Source organism: Mytilus edulis, chromosome 13, assembly GCF_963676685.1.
Source record: "Mytilus edulis chromosome 13, xbMytEdul2.2, whole genome shotgun sequence".
Classification (NCBI taxonomy): Eukaryota; Metazoa; Mollusca; class Bivalvia; order Mytilida; family Mytilidae; genus Mytilus; species Mytilus edulis.
This window is the reverse complement of record NC_092356.1, coordinates 25,619,986-25,637,609: the sequence shown is the minus strand read 5'-3', so window position 1 is coordinate 25,637,609 and position 17,624 is coordinate 25,619,986. Positions and strand designations below refer to the sequence as shown.

Below are 17,624 nucleotides of genomic sequence, written 5' to 3'. Positions count from 1 at the left end.
AACTTGACTAAAAATGATTTCTGAATTTACAGTATTACGTAACACAGAAATAAAGACCTCTCCCCATCAAGACCCTCATGAATATAACCGTATGTAATATTCTTTTTATGTAAACAAATGTGTATGTATTAAGATAAAATTGTTACTTAAAGCTATCAATATGTTCCCTTCATTGTTAAAGCATTTACTTTCCTATTTTGAAAATATATAACTCACATGTGATCAATTATTTGTCAAAAAAAAACAAATACTGAAAGCCTATTGATTTTATTGACATTTTTAAACCTTGTTGGGTCTTTTGAATAACTAATGGCGAAGTCGAAGATTATTTATCAACATAAAAGAAATACTGAAAGCATATTGATTTTAATGATATTTTGAAACCTGTTTTTTTAAAAAGTTGTTATAAGTGAAGTTAACGATTACCATCCGACAGTAAAGTTAACAAGATGGATATCGAGGTAGGCTTTAAATTTAAATAAGCACTCATTTACCCAATTTTTTAGAAGAAAAAAATCCATTGTAAGCATAGTGTATGTCTTTATCTAGTCATCATAATAGTAAACTTTTTATGGTGTATTACCAATGTTATTTCAACTGATCGGGCGAAGCTTAAATTTCAATTTGCATAAGGACAGTCTATTTGAAGATGTGTGTGATAAGGAAGAATGCCGTTATAAATATCATTGATTTCAAATCATCTATCAGTGTTTCCAAACGAATTAACAATGACAATAACTTGACACTTCATTGATGAGTTTATCAGTAGATGGACTGGTCAATGATGAGTGAATCGTTTTGACTCCGCCCAGTCAAGTGGAATAAATCAAGTAATAGAGATTTGTACATATAAGATTGCTATTATTTCTTATTTCTCATGCACATAACTCTTTGAAACATAGTTGAAAGGCACTGCATGAAGGTGGTACCTAACAATACAGGGAGATAACTCTGTAAAATCAGCTAAACGTTTTTATTACGTTGCGTTGTTAAGGGAATAATAAGCTTCTCAATCATGTCAATGATCAAAATAAGTGTTTGTCAAACTGCTATATACAGTGTAATTTTTTTGATAAAACGGTTGGTTAAAATGTTTTGAAATTTTTATATTTTTGTAAAAGAGTCAAAGTAAATTCTTTGTCAAAATTTTAAGAAAATTAAACGAGCCAAATTAATTTTAGTTAAAGTGTTGGGTACCACCTTAAACAGAATCAGAATGGTCTGCAACAAAGCTGACATAAACCTTGGATATAAATTTCTGAAATATTTGGTAAGTAATATACATTTGAAAGTCAGCTTTATGCTTATATTAGTTTGTCCTCTACATATCGATTTGTGTTATTATAAACTTGCTTCACTGTTAGCAATCTTCAGTAATGTGTAGACAATCAGTGGAATTGCTATAAGTCTCGCCATTTTTTATTTTGTAAAGTAATACTATTTATATCACCGATTTCACAGAAAAGTGTGAAAATAAGTGCCTATCTCAAAAGAGATATTCCCCTCGGAAATATTAATCATATGGAAAATTGCATTGTTCATGTTATTACAGTGCTCTAATGTGTACAGTTCTTATCCCATTTTATGTAATTTGTATCAACAGTTTATAACAGCAATTTTGGAAATCAGCTTCGATCAGTTGTTGTCAAAAGAGTTATGCTCCTTTGAAATATTTGAAATATGGAAAATTACATGGCAAGTGCATGCAAGCCTTCATTCCTCTAAGAAATTTGTAAAGAGTTTGAAAGAACAAAACAATAGTTTCTCCTTTGGTTATTGTCCTCTGACAACTAGAATATATGCATCATCATGATCATGGGGGACTTTCGAACTCGATTTGTTCTTTAATAACTATTTAATTGAAGTATTATGATGTGAGGCAAAACCAGGAGTAATACAATTGTACAATATTATTGAATGCACTTTAAGTTGCATTAAGATATATCTTATGTTTTTATTATAGCGTGGTTATACAGAAACATTCATGGTCCCTTTTAAATTGATGGGACTTGCCATTGGTAGGAATGGCGCTAACATTAAAGAATCCAGAAAAATTAAAGGAGTGCGGTCTGTTAGAAATGAAAAACAGCCAGATGGATACAGATTTACAGTAATTGGTGAGGTAAATAACTGGATTTGTATTTCAATATCTGGTATAATACAAACAGTCTCAAACGGCTCAATGTGTTTAGTAACATTTATGTGACATAGACATACACATCAGGTCCAAAAAACGGGGAGGGAAGAATAATGCATTGCATCTCAGTTACATATACTAAATGATAATTGCTTAGATAAACAAATTTTGTTTTAAAACTTTCTCACTTATTACAAGTGGACACTTATATCGAGTAAATAGAAAAATTACAAGGTCTCTCCATCTTGACCTTTACCTTGTTTCTTGGACTAGTGCAGTGGTCAAGGTTCTGTACCTCGGATAGTTTAAGCATCATATTAACTATAGGTGTTGTATGAAATGTTAAAAGGTGTATTTGTCTGTCTGGCAGGGTTCATTTGACCTTGACCATTACATTGTTCTCATTGGTTAAAGTTGTGTTTTTAAGTGAGATCTCTTTTTAAAATATTTTGCAATAGGCCAACAACATTTTATGTATGGGTTCAACTGATAGGTATATATGTTTGTCTGGTTATATGGTCCATATGACCTTAATTCCATTTTTAATGGTCAATATTTTCCTGTTTGGTCTGTTTCTAACTGTTAGGTGTATGCAACTGTCTGGCAAGGTCACATTGTCTACTAAGCTATATACAATCTTCATGCTTCTTTGTGCGCTAGTAAAGTTTTCTTTCTAAAACGTTTTGATGAAATCAAACAAAGGATTAATTTGGACAATTTAGACCAACGTTGATCAAAATCCCAAATTTAAATACATAGTCTATTACTTAAAACAGACTGTTAGTTTTCTCTTTTGAATTGATTCTGATTTCTCATTTTAGGGCCTTTTATTGTCGCCTGTGCAATTATGGGGGGGGGGGGCTCATTTTTTTAAGGTGATACACTGATACACTTTAGTTGTAAATTTCTATGTAATTTCGGCTCTTGTTCGAAGTTGTCTCATTGGCAATCATACCATATATTCTTATTTTTGTATTTAGAAAGAATTTGAAAACTAGGTCTTAAACCATGTTTATATTCAGCATATAAACATTACCAATTTATACAATTTCTGTTAAAATAAAACTAATACTTCACTGTTTGTGATGTCATGGGCTGTTGTAAATGGAAGATGTTTGTTGTTATTCTGCTATCGTAGTGACTATTGTGTTGTTTCTTTGTGTGTTTTTCTGTGCTGAGTGTTCTTGTGTTTGTTTGTGCTGGATTTCTGTCACGCATTGTATCATTTTAGCAATATGTCTTTAACATTACCATACAAACGCGCGTTTAGGCTAGCCATACAACCAGGTTCAACACATCATTTTCGCCGAGTCAGGAATATGGCAGTTGTTAAAATAGTTCGTTTCTATGTATGATGCATCGGAGTTTTGTTTTGTTTGTGACAATCGATTTATGACATTTGCACAGCTTTATACTTCTGTTTCCTTTGTTTAGTTTATTTTGGGACCCTTTTGACTTGAATCTGAACCAATTTTTAAACCACACTCAAAATTAAAAGTGTAAATAAAATTGAGAAAGGAAATGGTGAATATGTCAAAGCGACAACCACCCGACCATAGAGCAAACAACAGCCGATACCATTTCAGATGACAAGATGACGACAGTACCATACAATTAGGCAACAGACCACAATTAATGATCCCGCTTTTCGTTGTACACGAACATAGTTCCCTATAATTAAAGCATACTTTTATTTTCTTTTTCACTTCCACTTTCTCATACAATTCTTGATTTTATGAGTTTGAAATGAAAAAAAAGAGAGTCGAAATAATTTTTGGATATTTTATTTTAACTGATTGTAATATAGAAAGTGTTATTAGACCAGGTGCAAAAAGATAATATTTACAGTTTTCGGAATATCTCTTGACCTGTCTTATTGGGTATGGATGTGTATAAGCTAAATTTGAAAGGTATAAACGGGCAATGTTTCTGAAAGTTGGATATATTTTTGGACTTGTTCTGTGCAATACATACACTCAAAATTTGACCAAAAAAAGGGAATTTCTTTTTAATGCGACTAAACGTTATAAAGGCTTAATTGACGAATATATTGCGGTCTGTGGCCATTATAGGAATGCAAAAATGTTGCAGTTGTATGGAGAAATATGTTACATTACACTGTATAATCACTGATTTCAGTTATGCATTAATTTTTGCTATGAATCAACGGTGTGAACACTTGTGCAAAATATATATGGTGACAACTGAAGTGATTATTAAAACGTTATCGCACCAAATTGTGATTTGTCTTATTTTAGTCACACAAGGCAGTAAACGAAGCTAGATGTTTATTGGAACTTAAGCAAAAGGCTTTCACAGTGCCAAATCATTTAGCAGGTAATGATTTATAAGTGACTGTTCAAAATGTGATTTTAAAGTTTTTTCATTAATATGGAGTTGAAAGAAATTGTAACAGACCTGCTAACTATTCCTTTTTGGGGTACATGTATATCATCCCAATTTCCTAGATAATAAATAATTTCATCAAAATACCAGGAGTATGCAATTTTTGCAGGAAACACCAAATGCAGTATTTTGATTCTAAGTCATGAAATCTGTTAAAGTGGTACCCAACACTTTGACAAATTAATTTGGCTCGTTCAATTTCCATACCATTTTGACAAAATATTTACTTTGACCCTTTGAAAAAAATTTTTTTTTTTCTAAAAACTTAAATAAATCACTTTCTTGGAAAAAATTCATTGGGTATATTGCAGTTTGACAAACATTAAATTTGATCATTGAGAAGCTTAGTATTTCCTTAACAGTACAACGTGATTAAAACGTTATCTCCATGTGCTGTAAAATTCCACCTTGAGAGAGCATTGGTATGGTTTTTCAAATTGACAATGTTTGAATTGGTGAACATCTTTCATTGGTTTTGCTAACCCAATATTTTTATAAAGTAAGAAGTTTTTGATGGATATTTCAAATAGATACTTTCACTCGTGATCATATTCACATTATACAACTGAACTTATAGGGATGTAAATGTGTTCCTGTCTGTCACTTAACAAAAAAGGTTTATACAATAGAACATTGATAAGAGAAGGTAATTATCATTACAAACCTTTGGAATTTCCCACTATAAATTGATTAATAGTGCTTAAAATGATTCCAATCAAGTAAAAGAAATTCACTAATTATAAGTGAACACATTTTACTTATTGAAGATTTGAATTCATTTTTTAAATATTACATGTACAGATATACATGTATACTAACTGTTGCAATATGTATTATAAAATTAATGTTCCAACCCATGTGTTTTTGTCAATTCAGTTATGATGAGCAAACACAATGTTATCTAAATAATAAGGATGTTCTTATCCCAGGTACAAAACCCTAGCCGTATTTGGGACAACTTTTTGGAACTTTTGATCCTCATAGCTCTTCAACTTTGTACTTTTTTGCCTTACGAACTTTTTTCGTCCGAGCGTCACTGGTTAGTCTTGTGTGGACGAAGCCAGCGTCTGGCGTATTAAATTTTAAACCTTGCACCTTTTGTTAGCTATTACCCGTTTGTTTCTCTGTCCTATATGTTTCCCATTTTATGAATTGTAGTCCTATCATGTAATGTTTTCATCTTAATGTTATATTTCACATTGCCATAAAAGCGGAGGTTTGGCATGCCACAAAACCAGGTTCAACCTATCATTTTTTGTATTAAAAATGTCCTGTACCAATGCTGGAAAATGTGTTTCTCTTGTGTCGTAGTTCTCATCTTATATTTGATGTCTTTACCTCAGTTTTAGTTTTAGTAATCCGGATTTGTTTTTTCGCAATCGATTGATGAATTTCCAACATCGGTATACTACTGTTGCCTTTATTTATCAAAACAAACAAAACAACTTTACATTGTTGCAGCTGCTTTGAAAAAACTCTAAATGATTAAAAGTCTTAATTTTGATTTTATTTTATTTTAGGTAGTATAATTGGAAAACATGGACATGAAATTAAGGAAGTGAAAGATAAATCCTTAGTAAAGAACATTACAACAGATAACGAAAAGGCAAATGCTGTAAGATTATATTATGATATGCATAGTACAAAATGTATTAAGAGGTGAATCTCCTGATATTTAAGTGTGGAAATTACTACATTGTTGTCTCATTGGTCTTAAGGTAGTATGTTCACCTCTAGAGAGAAGGTTGAAGTTAAGTTTCCTGGCTTAATCAAAATAAATACAATAGTATTTTGTGCTTCATCGATAATCACAGTGCATTGGATTGGAATAGCAAAGAGCTGATGGCTGTCACTCAGAATAATGTTTCTGGATAAGGTGACATTTATTCATATAGACTGCTACCATATAACTTACCGACCTACCTATCATCTTCGTTCCTGGTGGAGCATAAGGTCGCCACAAGATTTTTCCATCCAACTCTGTCTTGAGCCTTTGTTTCGGTGACTCCGCCAGGTGGTTTTGGGCCTTCTTGTTTGTCTCTCTTTCGTCCATCTAAGAGCTATCCTGATGATATTGGATACAAGCATCCTGAGAACATACCCCAGCCATCTGAAGTACCTCTGTGGAATTTTTTTCAGAATACACGAGGACTCATTCATTTCTAGGAGATGCTAACCAGAAGATTTTGCAGATTCGCCTCAGGCAAATGTAGTGGAAACTTGAGAGCGATCTTATATCTGTTTTCGTTATTCTCCACCATTCACTTCCATACAGAAGGACACATTTAACAGTACTGGTATATAGCCTTATCTTTGTTTTCTTTGTTTGGACGTAGGGTCGTAGTCTTTGAAATGCAGATTTTGCTTTGGCTAGCCTACTTTTAATATCTTTTTGTGTTGGATCTTCTGTACTAGCCACAGTTCCTAGATAAGTAAATTTATCTACCTGTTGGATTTCTGTACCCTCAGCTTTTAGTCTTACGTTTGGTGTTGTGTTAAGTCGCATTTCTTTGGTCTTTTTTGCGTTCATTTTAAGTCCAATTTGGCTTGCAAAATGGCTCAGCCCTTTTCCTGCATATGATCTTGTTTTGATGAAAGGAGTGCTTTATCATAAGCAAAGTCAAGGTCCTCTAGGGTTGTAAACATTCACCATGTGATGCCTCTTTTTTTCAATTGTGGTCTTCTGCATCACCTGTCCATTACAACCAGGAATTAGATGGATGAGATGAATCAGCCCTGTCTTACTCAAGCATTGTCAAGATTTTACTTCAAACCAGTCAGTTTCATTGTTGTTAAGAATCACTGCAAATTCAAAGTTAGTATACAAGCATTGTATCAGTGTTACGATCTTGTTTGGTACTTCATGTATGATAAAAGGATTGCCCATAGAGTCCATATGTAAACTGTCGAATGCTTTCCTGATATATAGAGGTGTCTTCCATTCTATACACTGCTAAAACGATGTTTCTAAGGGCAAAGATCTGATCAATACATCCTTTCCCTTTTCTAAAACCAGCTTGTTCCTGTCTTAACCTGTCATCCAGTTCGGAGTTTATCATATTTAACAGTATTCTGCAGAATATTTGACTTAGGATTGAGAGTAATGTTATCCCTCTCCAGTTGTCACAGTTCCCAAGATCACCTTTCTTCGTTAGTTTAACGATAAGACGTTTTGCCCAGTCTTCAGATATTTTATTTTCTTCCCATATGTCTTTTAAGAAATCATGTAGTATGACTGTTGCTGGGTTGATGTCAGCTACAATTCCATCTATGCCTGCTGCCTTTCCGGATTTTATGGATTTTATTGCCTTTGTTATTTCAGTTGTATCAGTTCTAATATCTAGATCTTCAAAATGTTGTGCTCCCAGAAAACCATTTATTGGTTCTGTTCTATTAAAACAATCTCGAATTATTGTATTCAACGTGCAGCCTGTTCCCTTTCAGTTGTAAAGATCTTTCCAGTTTTGTCTTTAACTGGAGGTGGTTTGGATTGACCACATATTTCTTTCGTGATCGTGTATACTATACTTAAATCACCTCTTGTGGAAGTCATTTCTGCTTCTTCAGCTCGTTCTTCCAGATGGTTTCTTTTATCTTTCTAGCTCTTTTCTTTACCTTCTTATCTGTCTCTGCATATTCTTTCTGTGTTTGTTCTTTTAACCTTGGAGACCTAGTGCTGAGGACCTTTTGACTATACGAACTCGACATAGGAGGATGTGGTGTGAGTGCCAATGAGACAACTCTCCATCCAAATAGCAATTTATAAAAGTAAACCATTAAAGGTCAATGTACGGCCTTCAACACGGAGCCTTGGCTCACACCGAACAACAAGCTATAAAGGGCCCCAAAATTACTAGTGTAAAACCATTCAACCGGGAAAACCAACTTATATAATATTTTCCATTACCCATTAAACTGTAACCCATTATCATCATCTGAAAAAAAGTCAATTTATTAAGCTTGTGGCTATAACCTTTGGTTTCTTTAAAACTACTTATAATCGAGGAGCAACCAGCTTAAATGGCATACGGTTTTCAGTTCATCTGAGCCGAAAGGTCAAACTATTGCTATAAATATATCTATCACTTATTTTTCATTCTACCTTTTTCCTCCCACATCTGCCTTTAACTTGCACAAACACCTTCATCAATAAACTGACTTGGTTATTTTCCTATTGGATTCAAACTTCGCAACAATCATCATTCGGGTAACTAGAAGTTCCTGAAGTCTTGCCTACCAAAAAACCTGTCTAACATAACTAAATATAGAACAATGGTAAACCTCAAGTTTTGAAATTGTTGAGAATTACGTACCAGTACTGCTCATTTACACAAAAACTGTCTACTGGTTTTAGCTTTTTGTGTAAACAGCAAAAATGATTACACGACGACATGGTGGTTTTCAACGAGCTTGACTACCAATGAGAGTCAAACACCGGCGGAATGAGATCATACTGTATCCCTGGAATTTTCATTAAGCTTCTATATGTGTTATCCTCCTTATTTATTATGTTTACACACATGTCTTTTATATAATGCAAAATTATATAAATTTAAAAGAAATAGAATTTACTTCAATAATGATCAGAAATTTAAGATCTACATAATTATTGGTGCATGAGGTGAGCATAACCAAAAAAAAAAAAAACATCAGTTGAATTATCATTAGAGCTTATGCCCTCAAATTCAGATTTTACCTATTTTACATTTTATGTTTTAGGGGTAAGGGTCTTATGTTTCATTACTGTTTTATTGTGATTTTAGACATAACACTGTTATAAATCAGTTGTCAAAGTATATAAGAAAATTAGGAATCAAGGAGGAATTTCAGTGGCTAGTATGGTCTCATTATGACTTATCATCTTTAATTCAAACTGAATCATTCAAACTGAATCATTCAGCCTGAATCATTCAAACTCAATCATTCAAACTCAATTATTCAAGCTGATACTTTAAACTGAATCATTCAAAACTGAATCATTCAAACTAAATAATTTAAGCTAAATCATTTAAACTGAATCATTCAAGCTGAATCATCTAAACTGGATCATTCAAGCTGAAACTGAATAATTAAAACTGAATCAACCAAACAGAATAATTAAAACTGAATGAACCAAACAGAATAATTAAAACTGAATCAATATGTATTGCATCTTATTCATTTAATTTTAGGTTGTAACATTCAACATAATAGGTCATACCGAAGCAATTGAACGTGCTGTACTTATGTTGAACCATAAACTGGATGCAATTGAGGTAGAAAAATAATATCTAATTATTAAGCTATTTAAAGGGTGTGTAAATTATTATCCATATATTTTTGATATGTTGTTCTCCACTTCAAAATATAATAAAATATATTTTGAAATGTTGTTTTACAAAGCCGTAAACCTGCTTTTATCATTTTCTGAGAGAAGAAAAAATATAGTTTTGTGCCTTTTTATTTCTGCTGACCCTGAAAATTATGTGTTATACATAATACAGCTTTGTCGTCCTCAAAATAAAACTTCCGAAACAAACTATTACCCAGTTGTTTTTGTGATATATAATATGAAATGCACAAACTTTGTTTAAATCATGTTTGAGCTTTTGATATTACCATTCGAGTAGGGTCTTAACTTTAAGAATTTATTCGGAGCCCAGTATTTTTGTGATTTTACTTTTTTCATATACAATAAGAAGGTGAGGTATGATTGCCAATGAGACGGTAACCAACCAGGAACAAATGAGAGGTCACTGTAAGTTCATAACAATAAGAATGGTCTACATTTTAGTCCAATTGCGACCATGTTGGAAATCGCTTACAATATAATGATTGACGTCCTACATATGGTAGGTTCTCAACATTTCAGGTTTATACAAAATCTTATATACCATAAATAATATCTTTAATACAAGGGAGAGGTAAAACTCATTCGATATTTGTACTAGAAAGTTATCCTACATTTTTAAGTAACACCAACTATCGGTAGCAAAGACACTGGTCATTAAAAAAAATAATGTATACCTTAATTGATCATTAAGGAATACAGGGGAAAACAATACTGAGACATTATAGGCACCTGTGATATCTAGACTTAAATGTGGCATGGTGTTGGTTTTAAGAAGTTATCATTTGAATGAAAATGAATAAATTTTACTATTGTTCGATTGTCTAATGACAAATTTTAAATTCATGCATTTTTCCATATATTTCCATTGTCACATTCTGCTTATGCTATTACATCACAGTATGAGTCTATTTAAGGATGTCAATTCACCAATTAGTATATTGGGGTATAAAGAATTCTTTTACTATTGATTATTAAATCAAAATGTTTAAATGTAAGATGACTAACATATAATAATAGACTGAGCTGCACAACATTCAAGTAACTGATGTTTTCTCTTAAACATTTTCAGCGTTATGATGCCCCCGGAGATGACGACATATGATAATAGATTTAAGGTCAATAGGTGAAAAGTCAAATATTTAGCAAAAGTTGCTTTACTGAAGTTATGACCAAATTTTATTCTCTTGATTATATCTGTTGATACATAGGTGCATATCATTGTTGTTGTAGAGGTTCACATGTCAAAAGCCGAGGTCGTAGTAAATGTATGCAAGAAGTTGGTTTGTTGGTAGTAAATCAAATACGTTATATGGAACTGCAATCTGCTGGGCCGTATATCATTCACACTCTTCGATTTTAGGATGTCTAAGATCAAGGTCATCATATCTAAATATAGACCAAATTCGGCACACAAAAAATGGTTTACTGTGGTTTTTTACATACATATGGACACATTTAATGAGAACAATATCCCTATTTATTTACCAGGTCATAAGTTAATGTGGTTGCTAGCAACCGTATTTTATGAATTTAATGCTTAAAATGTATTTCAGAACTCAAAATCAAATATTTCATAAATGTTTTAAGTTGGAAAAATTAAAAAGAATCCCTTTTGAACTTGAAGGCACCATTTAAAAAAATAAGGTCTAAGGTACTGAAAAAGACCAAAATTTGTAAAAATGAGTGAATATAGGGAATGTGTCAAAGAGACAACAACCCTACCAGAGAACAGAAATCGACACAACGAGAAAAACTCGCACCCGGAGGCATGCTTAAGACGGTCACTAAACAAAAATGTATACTCCATGTTATAAAGGATGTCATTCTAAACTCCGAAGATATAAATGAACTAAAATTAAAAATCATTCAAGATTAACAAAGGTCAGAGGCTTCTGACTTGGGACAGGCGAAAAAATGTCGTGAGGTTAAACAGATTTGTGAGATCTCAAACCTCCCATTCACCTCTAATCAATGTAGAAAAACAAAAGCACAGCAATACGCACAGTAAGACTCAGTTTAAATTGTTACGGCCAGAAATTACCTTTAAATTGTAGCCAACAAAAGACACAAATCAATAATAAAATTTAACAATATTTATTTTACAAGGAGTATTACACAAATTTTACTGTCAACTTAACTGTCAAAATATGAGTTCAATCTTTTATCTTTATCTGTATCCGAATATCTTTCGGAATCCAGTCTGAGTATTACAGTCACAATCCAGTATGATGTTGTTTGTAGAATAAAAGTGTCAATGCTATGAATGTTAATGTCTATCGATGTCTAAGTCCAAGTGCAAGAGTGAGTCTTTAACTTTAGTGTTTGTATATATATATATATATATAACAACTATCAGGCCATACAACACAAATCAGGCCAACATAAATAAATACAATAATTACAATAATTACAATATCATAACACTTCCCCCCTTAAAAGAAGTTTTAGTGTAACAAAAACTTATCATGAATAAAATGAACAAAAATATATATTGTCTATGGGCAATCCTTTTATCATACATGAACTACAATAATTACAATATAATAGCAAAATGAAGTTCGAGTCCTATGTCCTCATAGGTAATAAAAGAAACTAAATATAAATAACATTGATACATGTGATACATACACTAACAAAGAACTACTAGCAGTTACTGATATACCAGCTCCAGGCCTCAATTAAACTGATTTATCATATGAATATCAAGCACACTCCCTCTCGTTAGGGTTTTAGGATAATACCATCATAAAATATATCCCGTATCATGCCAACAACTGGTTTTAAATAAATATATTTTCATTTCCGATACAAAGACCCTATAATTGTATCAATATTAAAACCAATACATGCCATCTTTAATGACATGACAACCGTATCCATTCTTAATAAGTCTGTTTGAAGGTTTGGTTAACTTTTGTGGGGAATGCTGAAATGTTTGTGCTTTGTAAAGAATATTACCATACATGATTTTATGTGAAATACCTGATCGTATAATATGTCTGCACATATTGTGCACATATTTCTCCTATGGTTGCTAAATCAAATACTCCTTACATCTGATAACAACTTTCTTTAAGAAGAGCAATATCAGATGGTAGAAGGAAGATCTTATTGATTTTGAAGTCATTAGTTCTGAAGCTAGGGTCATGGTTAATTATAATGGATTTTTAACAAACAATATTCCTGTCAAATATCCCAATTAAAAATGCTGAAGTTAAACATAAAAAGAGTATGCCAACAAGTCTCCCTTCATATTTGTGTTACATCTGTGGAGAAACACATATTAAGCACCGTTGTATATATATATAATAAACTGTATTTTTAAACTAGCTCACACATTGCTTTGAACATTCTCATTGAAAGCCTTTTCAATGCTTCATGCATAATGGTGCACCAAGAATACTAGTAGGTTTTGTATGAAGACACTTAAGGCATTATTGAAGCTTGTATTTTAGTATATATATCTTTGTGCTTTTAGTGTACCAACAAAAGAATTCGAAGACAACGTAATGAATCTAAAGCAGACAAAAAGAAATTATCTTCTAATGGTGGAAGAGGAAATTCTTTTAATGGAAGGAATAATGTGCATAGACATCAAAAACAAGGAAAAAAATCACCTGGCTCAAAAACTCCACCTGAGGATTGTTTTGTGTTTTTTCTCAAAAACAAGATTTTTAGGAGAATAGATTATGATAAAAAACAAAAACAAAATCAGCGTACTCTCCAAAAGTCAAGTAGGTGTAATGTACAAATGCAGCTTCAAGGTCAAAGAAACTTGACTACACGAGAACTTCCGATTGATTTCCAACTACTCATTGCTGAAATTGTTTACCCTGATCCTCCTGTCATAGAGAAAATACAACGTGAAGATCAACATAACTGTTCTAAAAGGAAAACGGGAAAAGAAAAAGTTTATATTATTAAAACAGATCATGGACCAATAACCCTCACACAAGCTAGATTTTACGACAGTTGTCTTGGTAAATATATTGAGGCAGCCATTACAAAGAAAGGTTTAAATGGAGCATTGAAAGTTGCTACTTGGACAGACTGTGATGATGACAGAGGAACTTGTATAAGCTTGGAATCTCTTGAATTTTTTAATGAGGAAGGAGACATTTGCTTCGAATGTACGAAAAAGGAGAACAGAAGAGCTGATAGAGCTGAACAACAGTTCAGTGTGCCTCAACAGACAAAGGTAAAAGCAACAGTGAAAAATAAGACTATTGAAACAAATCATAGAAAAACAAAATGTTGTAGTAGATATTTTGAGACAGCCATAAAAAATAAAGGTTCATTGAAGTTTGGTACTTCCACATATTGTGATGGTGACAAAGGAACCTGTATTCGCAGGGCTTTTCCTAGGATTTAAAATGAGAAAGGAAAAACTAGTTTCGAAAAATGCTCAGAAAATGAAAGCAACAGAGAAAATGAACAATTTTGGTTAGAGCATCAAGAGATAAAAGATTCATGGGAAATGTGGTATTCTGACGAAGAATCTAGTGAATACACATAATTAGAGGAGTTTAAATAGGGTGAAATCACTGCAACTAGTAATTATTTATCTAATAGTTAAACCAATCAATTATAAGCAGTTCATGATGAAATAGAGACTTTGGTTGCATATAGTCCGTTGATAGTACCATAGAGACAAGCACTTCAGATGTTGTTGAAAACATTTTATCAGTTGAGAATAGTGCCGAATTTTCAGAAAAATTAGTAAACATGACAGTTTATAATAAAATCAGTTTACATTGAGAGCTCATTTGTCTTCTATGTGTTGGAGGGGAAGATTTGAAACTAGTTATTAATAAATAAATCTAATCTGGTGACAAAATTTAAAATGTAAATAATTTATAGATTCAAACTTTTAAAATGTTTATTTTTGTAATGATAGTGTCATGAGAGTTATGTTGTGGAATGGGTTTTGATGAGTAATTTCCGTTAAATAATTGTTAAAAATATACATTGCATTTATTCATTAAAGCCTTAAAGTTATTGATAGTATGATGTTAGTTGTATGTTACAGAGTCTTTAACTTTTTTTTAAAGTTATTGCTGACATTTTGATTTGTTTGTATAAGTTTTTAATAGAATATTTGAACAAACAAAGCATGAATTTTGTTATTTTCTGAAATGTCTCCTATAGAAGAAACAGCTTATTAGAATTTAACATGAATACGGGTACTAGTTACAAAAGATTCACCAGTGACGTTCGAATAAAATAAAACAATGACCAAAAATGGTATGAAGTTTAAGAGTATTAAAGGCAAAAAAAAAAATGTTCAAGGGAAAGAAAATCCTTAATTTTCGGAAAAGTAAGGGTTTTGTGAACGAGTTGTGAAGTCCGTATTTTTGTACATGTTTGATACATGTCTTATAATATGTTTTTCAATGAGTAAAATATGTGGAATGCACCTAGAAATTGTGATACTTTTCTCATGAACTACTTAACAGAATCGATTCATGTTTTGGTTAACAGTTTAACAGTAATGAGTTATAACGTACAGTATATGACCCTTTTCAGATCATCAAACACCTACATGTAGTTACTTCTTTTTTCTTATACGTCTGGATTACCAATGTGGATGTTCTAACACGACAACTCGTACATAATTGCTGTTTCTATTCTTGAATAAAAAGTCGTACATACAAAATGAGGTAAAGGTCAAATGACACTTGCCAATTGTACATATACACCCTATTCAATCATTTCATACCCTAACTATAGTAGACCTATTGTCAGAAGTATTAACGTACCTCATATAAGTTTGATTAACTTGTGTCTCATCCCTTTTGCACATTTTGGCAAATAAAATATGTTTAAACTAAACTACCTCATTTACTGATCAATGATTGAGTTCGAGGGCAGATGAAAACTGTCTGACAGGCACGATGACCTGAAAACGTACGCACATACTAGATATTTTATAGTTATCTTACGAAACTTAAGATAAAAATCAACATTACACAGAATCTTATTTTCTCAAGAAGTCATGAACTGAACATGATGCCAAAGACACTGGACATCTTCATATTAAAGTATGAATCATCCAGGTGTTCAACCTTGTAGAATATAAAGCTTTCAAGTAGTTAGTAAACGCCACCACCAGATCACAATTGTTTTACATTAGATGATGTTCTTTCACTAAATAATTCAAAATTTGATGACTATGTTGAACTCATCTATCCCATCGAATTGGAGATAAAGGATACTACAAATACAGTTAAGTCGGCCTCATATCTTGACTTACATCTAGAAATTGACAATGAGGGTCGGTTGAAAATAAAACTTTACGACAAAAGAGATGATTTCAGTTTTCCAATTGTGAACTTTCAATTTCTAAGTAGCAACATATCAACAGCACCTGCATACGGGGTATATATCTCCAAATTGATACGATATTCCCGTGCTTGTATTTCCTATCATGATTTTCTTGATAGAGGGTTGCTGCTCATTAGGAAGCTATTAAATCAAGAATTCCAAATGGTGAAGTTGAAATAATCCCTTCGTAAATTTAACGAACGCCATCACGAGTTGGTTGACCGTTATAGAATAACCGTTTCACAAATGATATCGAATATGTTCCTTACGTCGTAATTACATACAACCCCCTTCCCATTTTTGAATGTGACCTTCCGAATTAGACTATTTATGGGATTTGTTATCACATAAGCAACACGACGGGTGTCACATGTGGAGCAGGATCTGCTTATTCTTATGGAGTACCTGAGATCACTCCTAGTTTTTGGTTGGGTTCGTGTTGCTTATTCCTTAGTTTTCTATGTTGTGTCATGTGTACTATGGTTTGTTTGTTTGTCTTTTTCATTTTTAGCCATTTTTAGCCATGGCGTTGTCAGCTTATTTTCAATTTATGAGTTAGACTGTCCCTCTGGTATCTTTCGTCCCTCTTTTATACCTGTGTCGAGTTGTACATGTTGTATGCACAAATGTCGCAGGCTCGAAAATAAAACTAAAGTTAATTTTTAACACACTTCGACAAACTAGATGTAATATACCTATTGATGCATGTTTTTTTTTTGTATTCCAAATTTATAATCCTACAAAAGTGCACATGCGCAAGAAGATGAGTTGACAGCAACCAACGACAACTTGATTCTGACTTGAGATTTGGAAAGGTACTTAAAGAAAATGGCGGGGGCGCCGAAACAATAAGAAAAAATATAAAAAAGAAGATGTGGTATAAGTTTACGACCGATCACCACTTTCCTAACCCTTTGACAATGATGTAACAGAATAACATATGAACAATTATATATCAAAATCCTTTAGAAATGGTTTGACACGAATTATAAAAACACTAACTTACAAAGACAAAAGATTCGTAGTACCGTTCCGTACTCTTATCAAATTGTACGCTAGTTCAGTTATGATGATATTAAACTTACCATGTAACCAATCAGTATACATCCAACGGTTTACAAAAAGACGTTACAAACTGTCTGAGAAAAGCATGACTTTGTTCAATGCTTAAATGTATACATGTATACTACTAACATTTAATGTTTGTTTATTTTTGCACCTTCTGCAGAAAGGAAAAAAAATGCCCATCAAAAACCAAGAAAGATTTTATCTTTCTTAAACACCAAATGCATTTAACTTTTATATATCTAGTGGACGCTAGGCATTAAAACAGCACAGGTAAGTCTGTACACAGAGTGGTTTTTGAGGTGAAAATACGGCCATATTTGTCCATTTGTTATGATGAACCTTAATAACAGCACATAG

At 32.4% G+C, this 17,624-nt stretch overlaps 1 protein-coding gene across 1 annotated transcript; it reads left to right on the top strand.

The window, feature by feature from the left end:
• The first annotated feature begins 1,731 nt into the window (after positions 1–1,731).
• LOC139500887 (fragile X messenger ribonucleoprotein 1 homolog A-like) lies at positions 1,732–9,850 on the top strand. The gene is made up of 4 exons (XM_071289778.1): positions 1,732–2,122; positions 4,396–4,474; positions 6,064–6,158; positions 9,715–9,850. Exons 1-4 carry the CDS (start codon positions 1,985–1,987, stop codon positions 9,808–9,810), a joined length of 408 nt encoding a protein of 135 aa, XP_071145879.1. The 5' UTR covers positions 1,732–1,984; the 3' UTR covers positions 9,811–9,850.
• Positions 9,851–17,624: the final 7,774 nt, after the last annotated feature.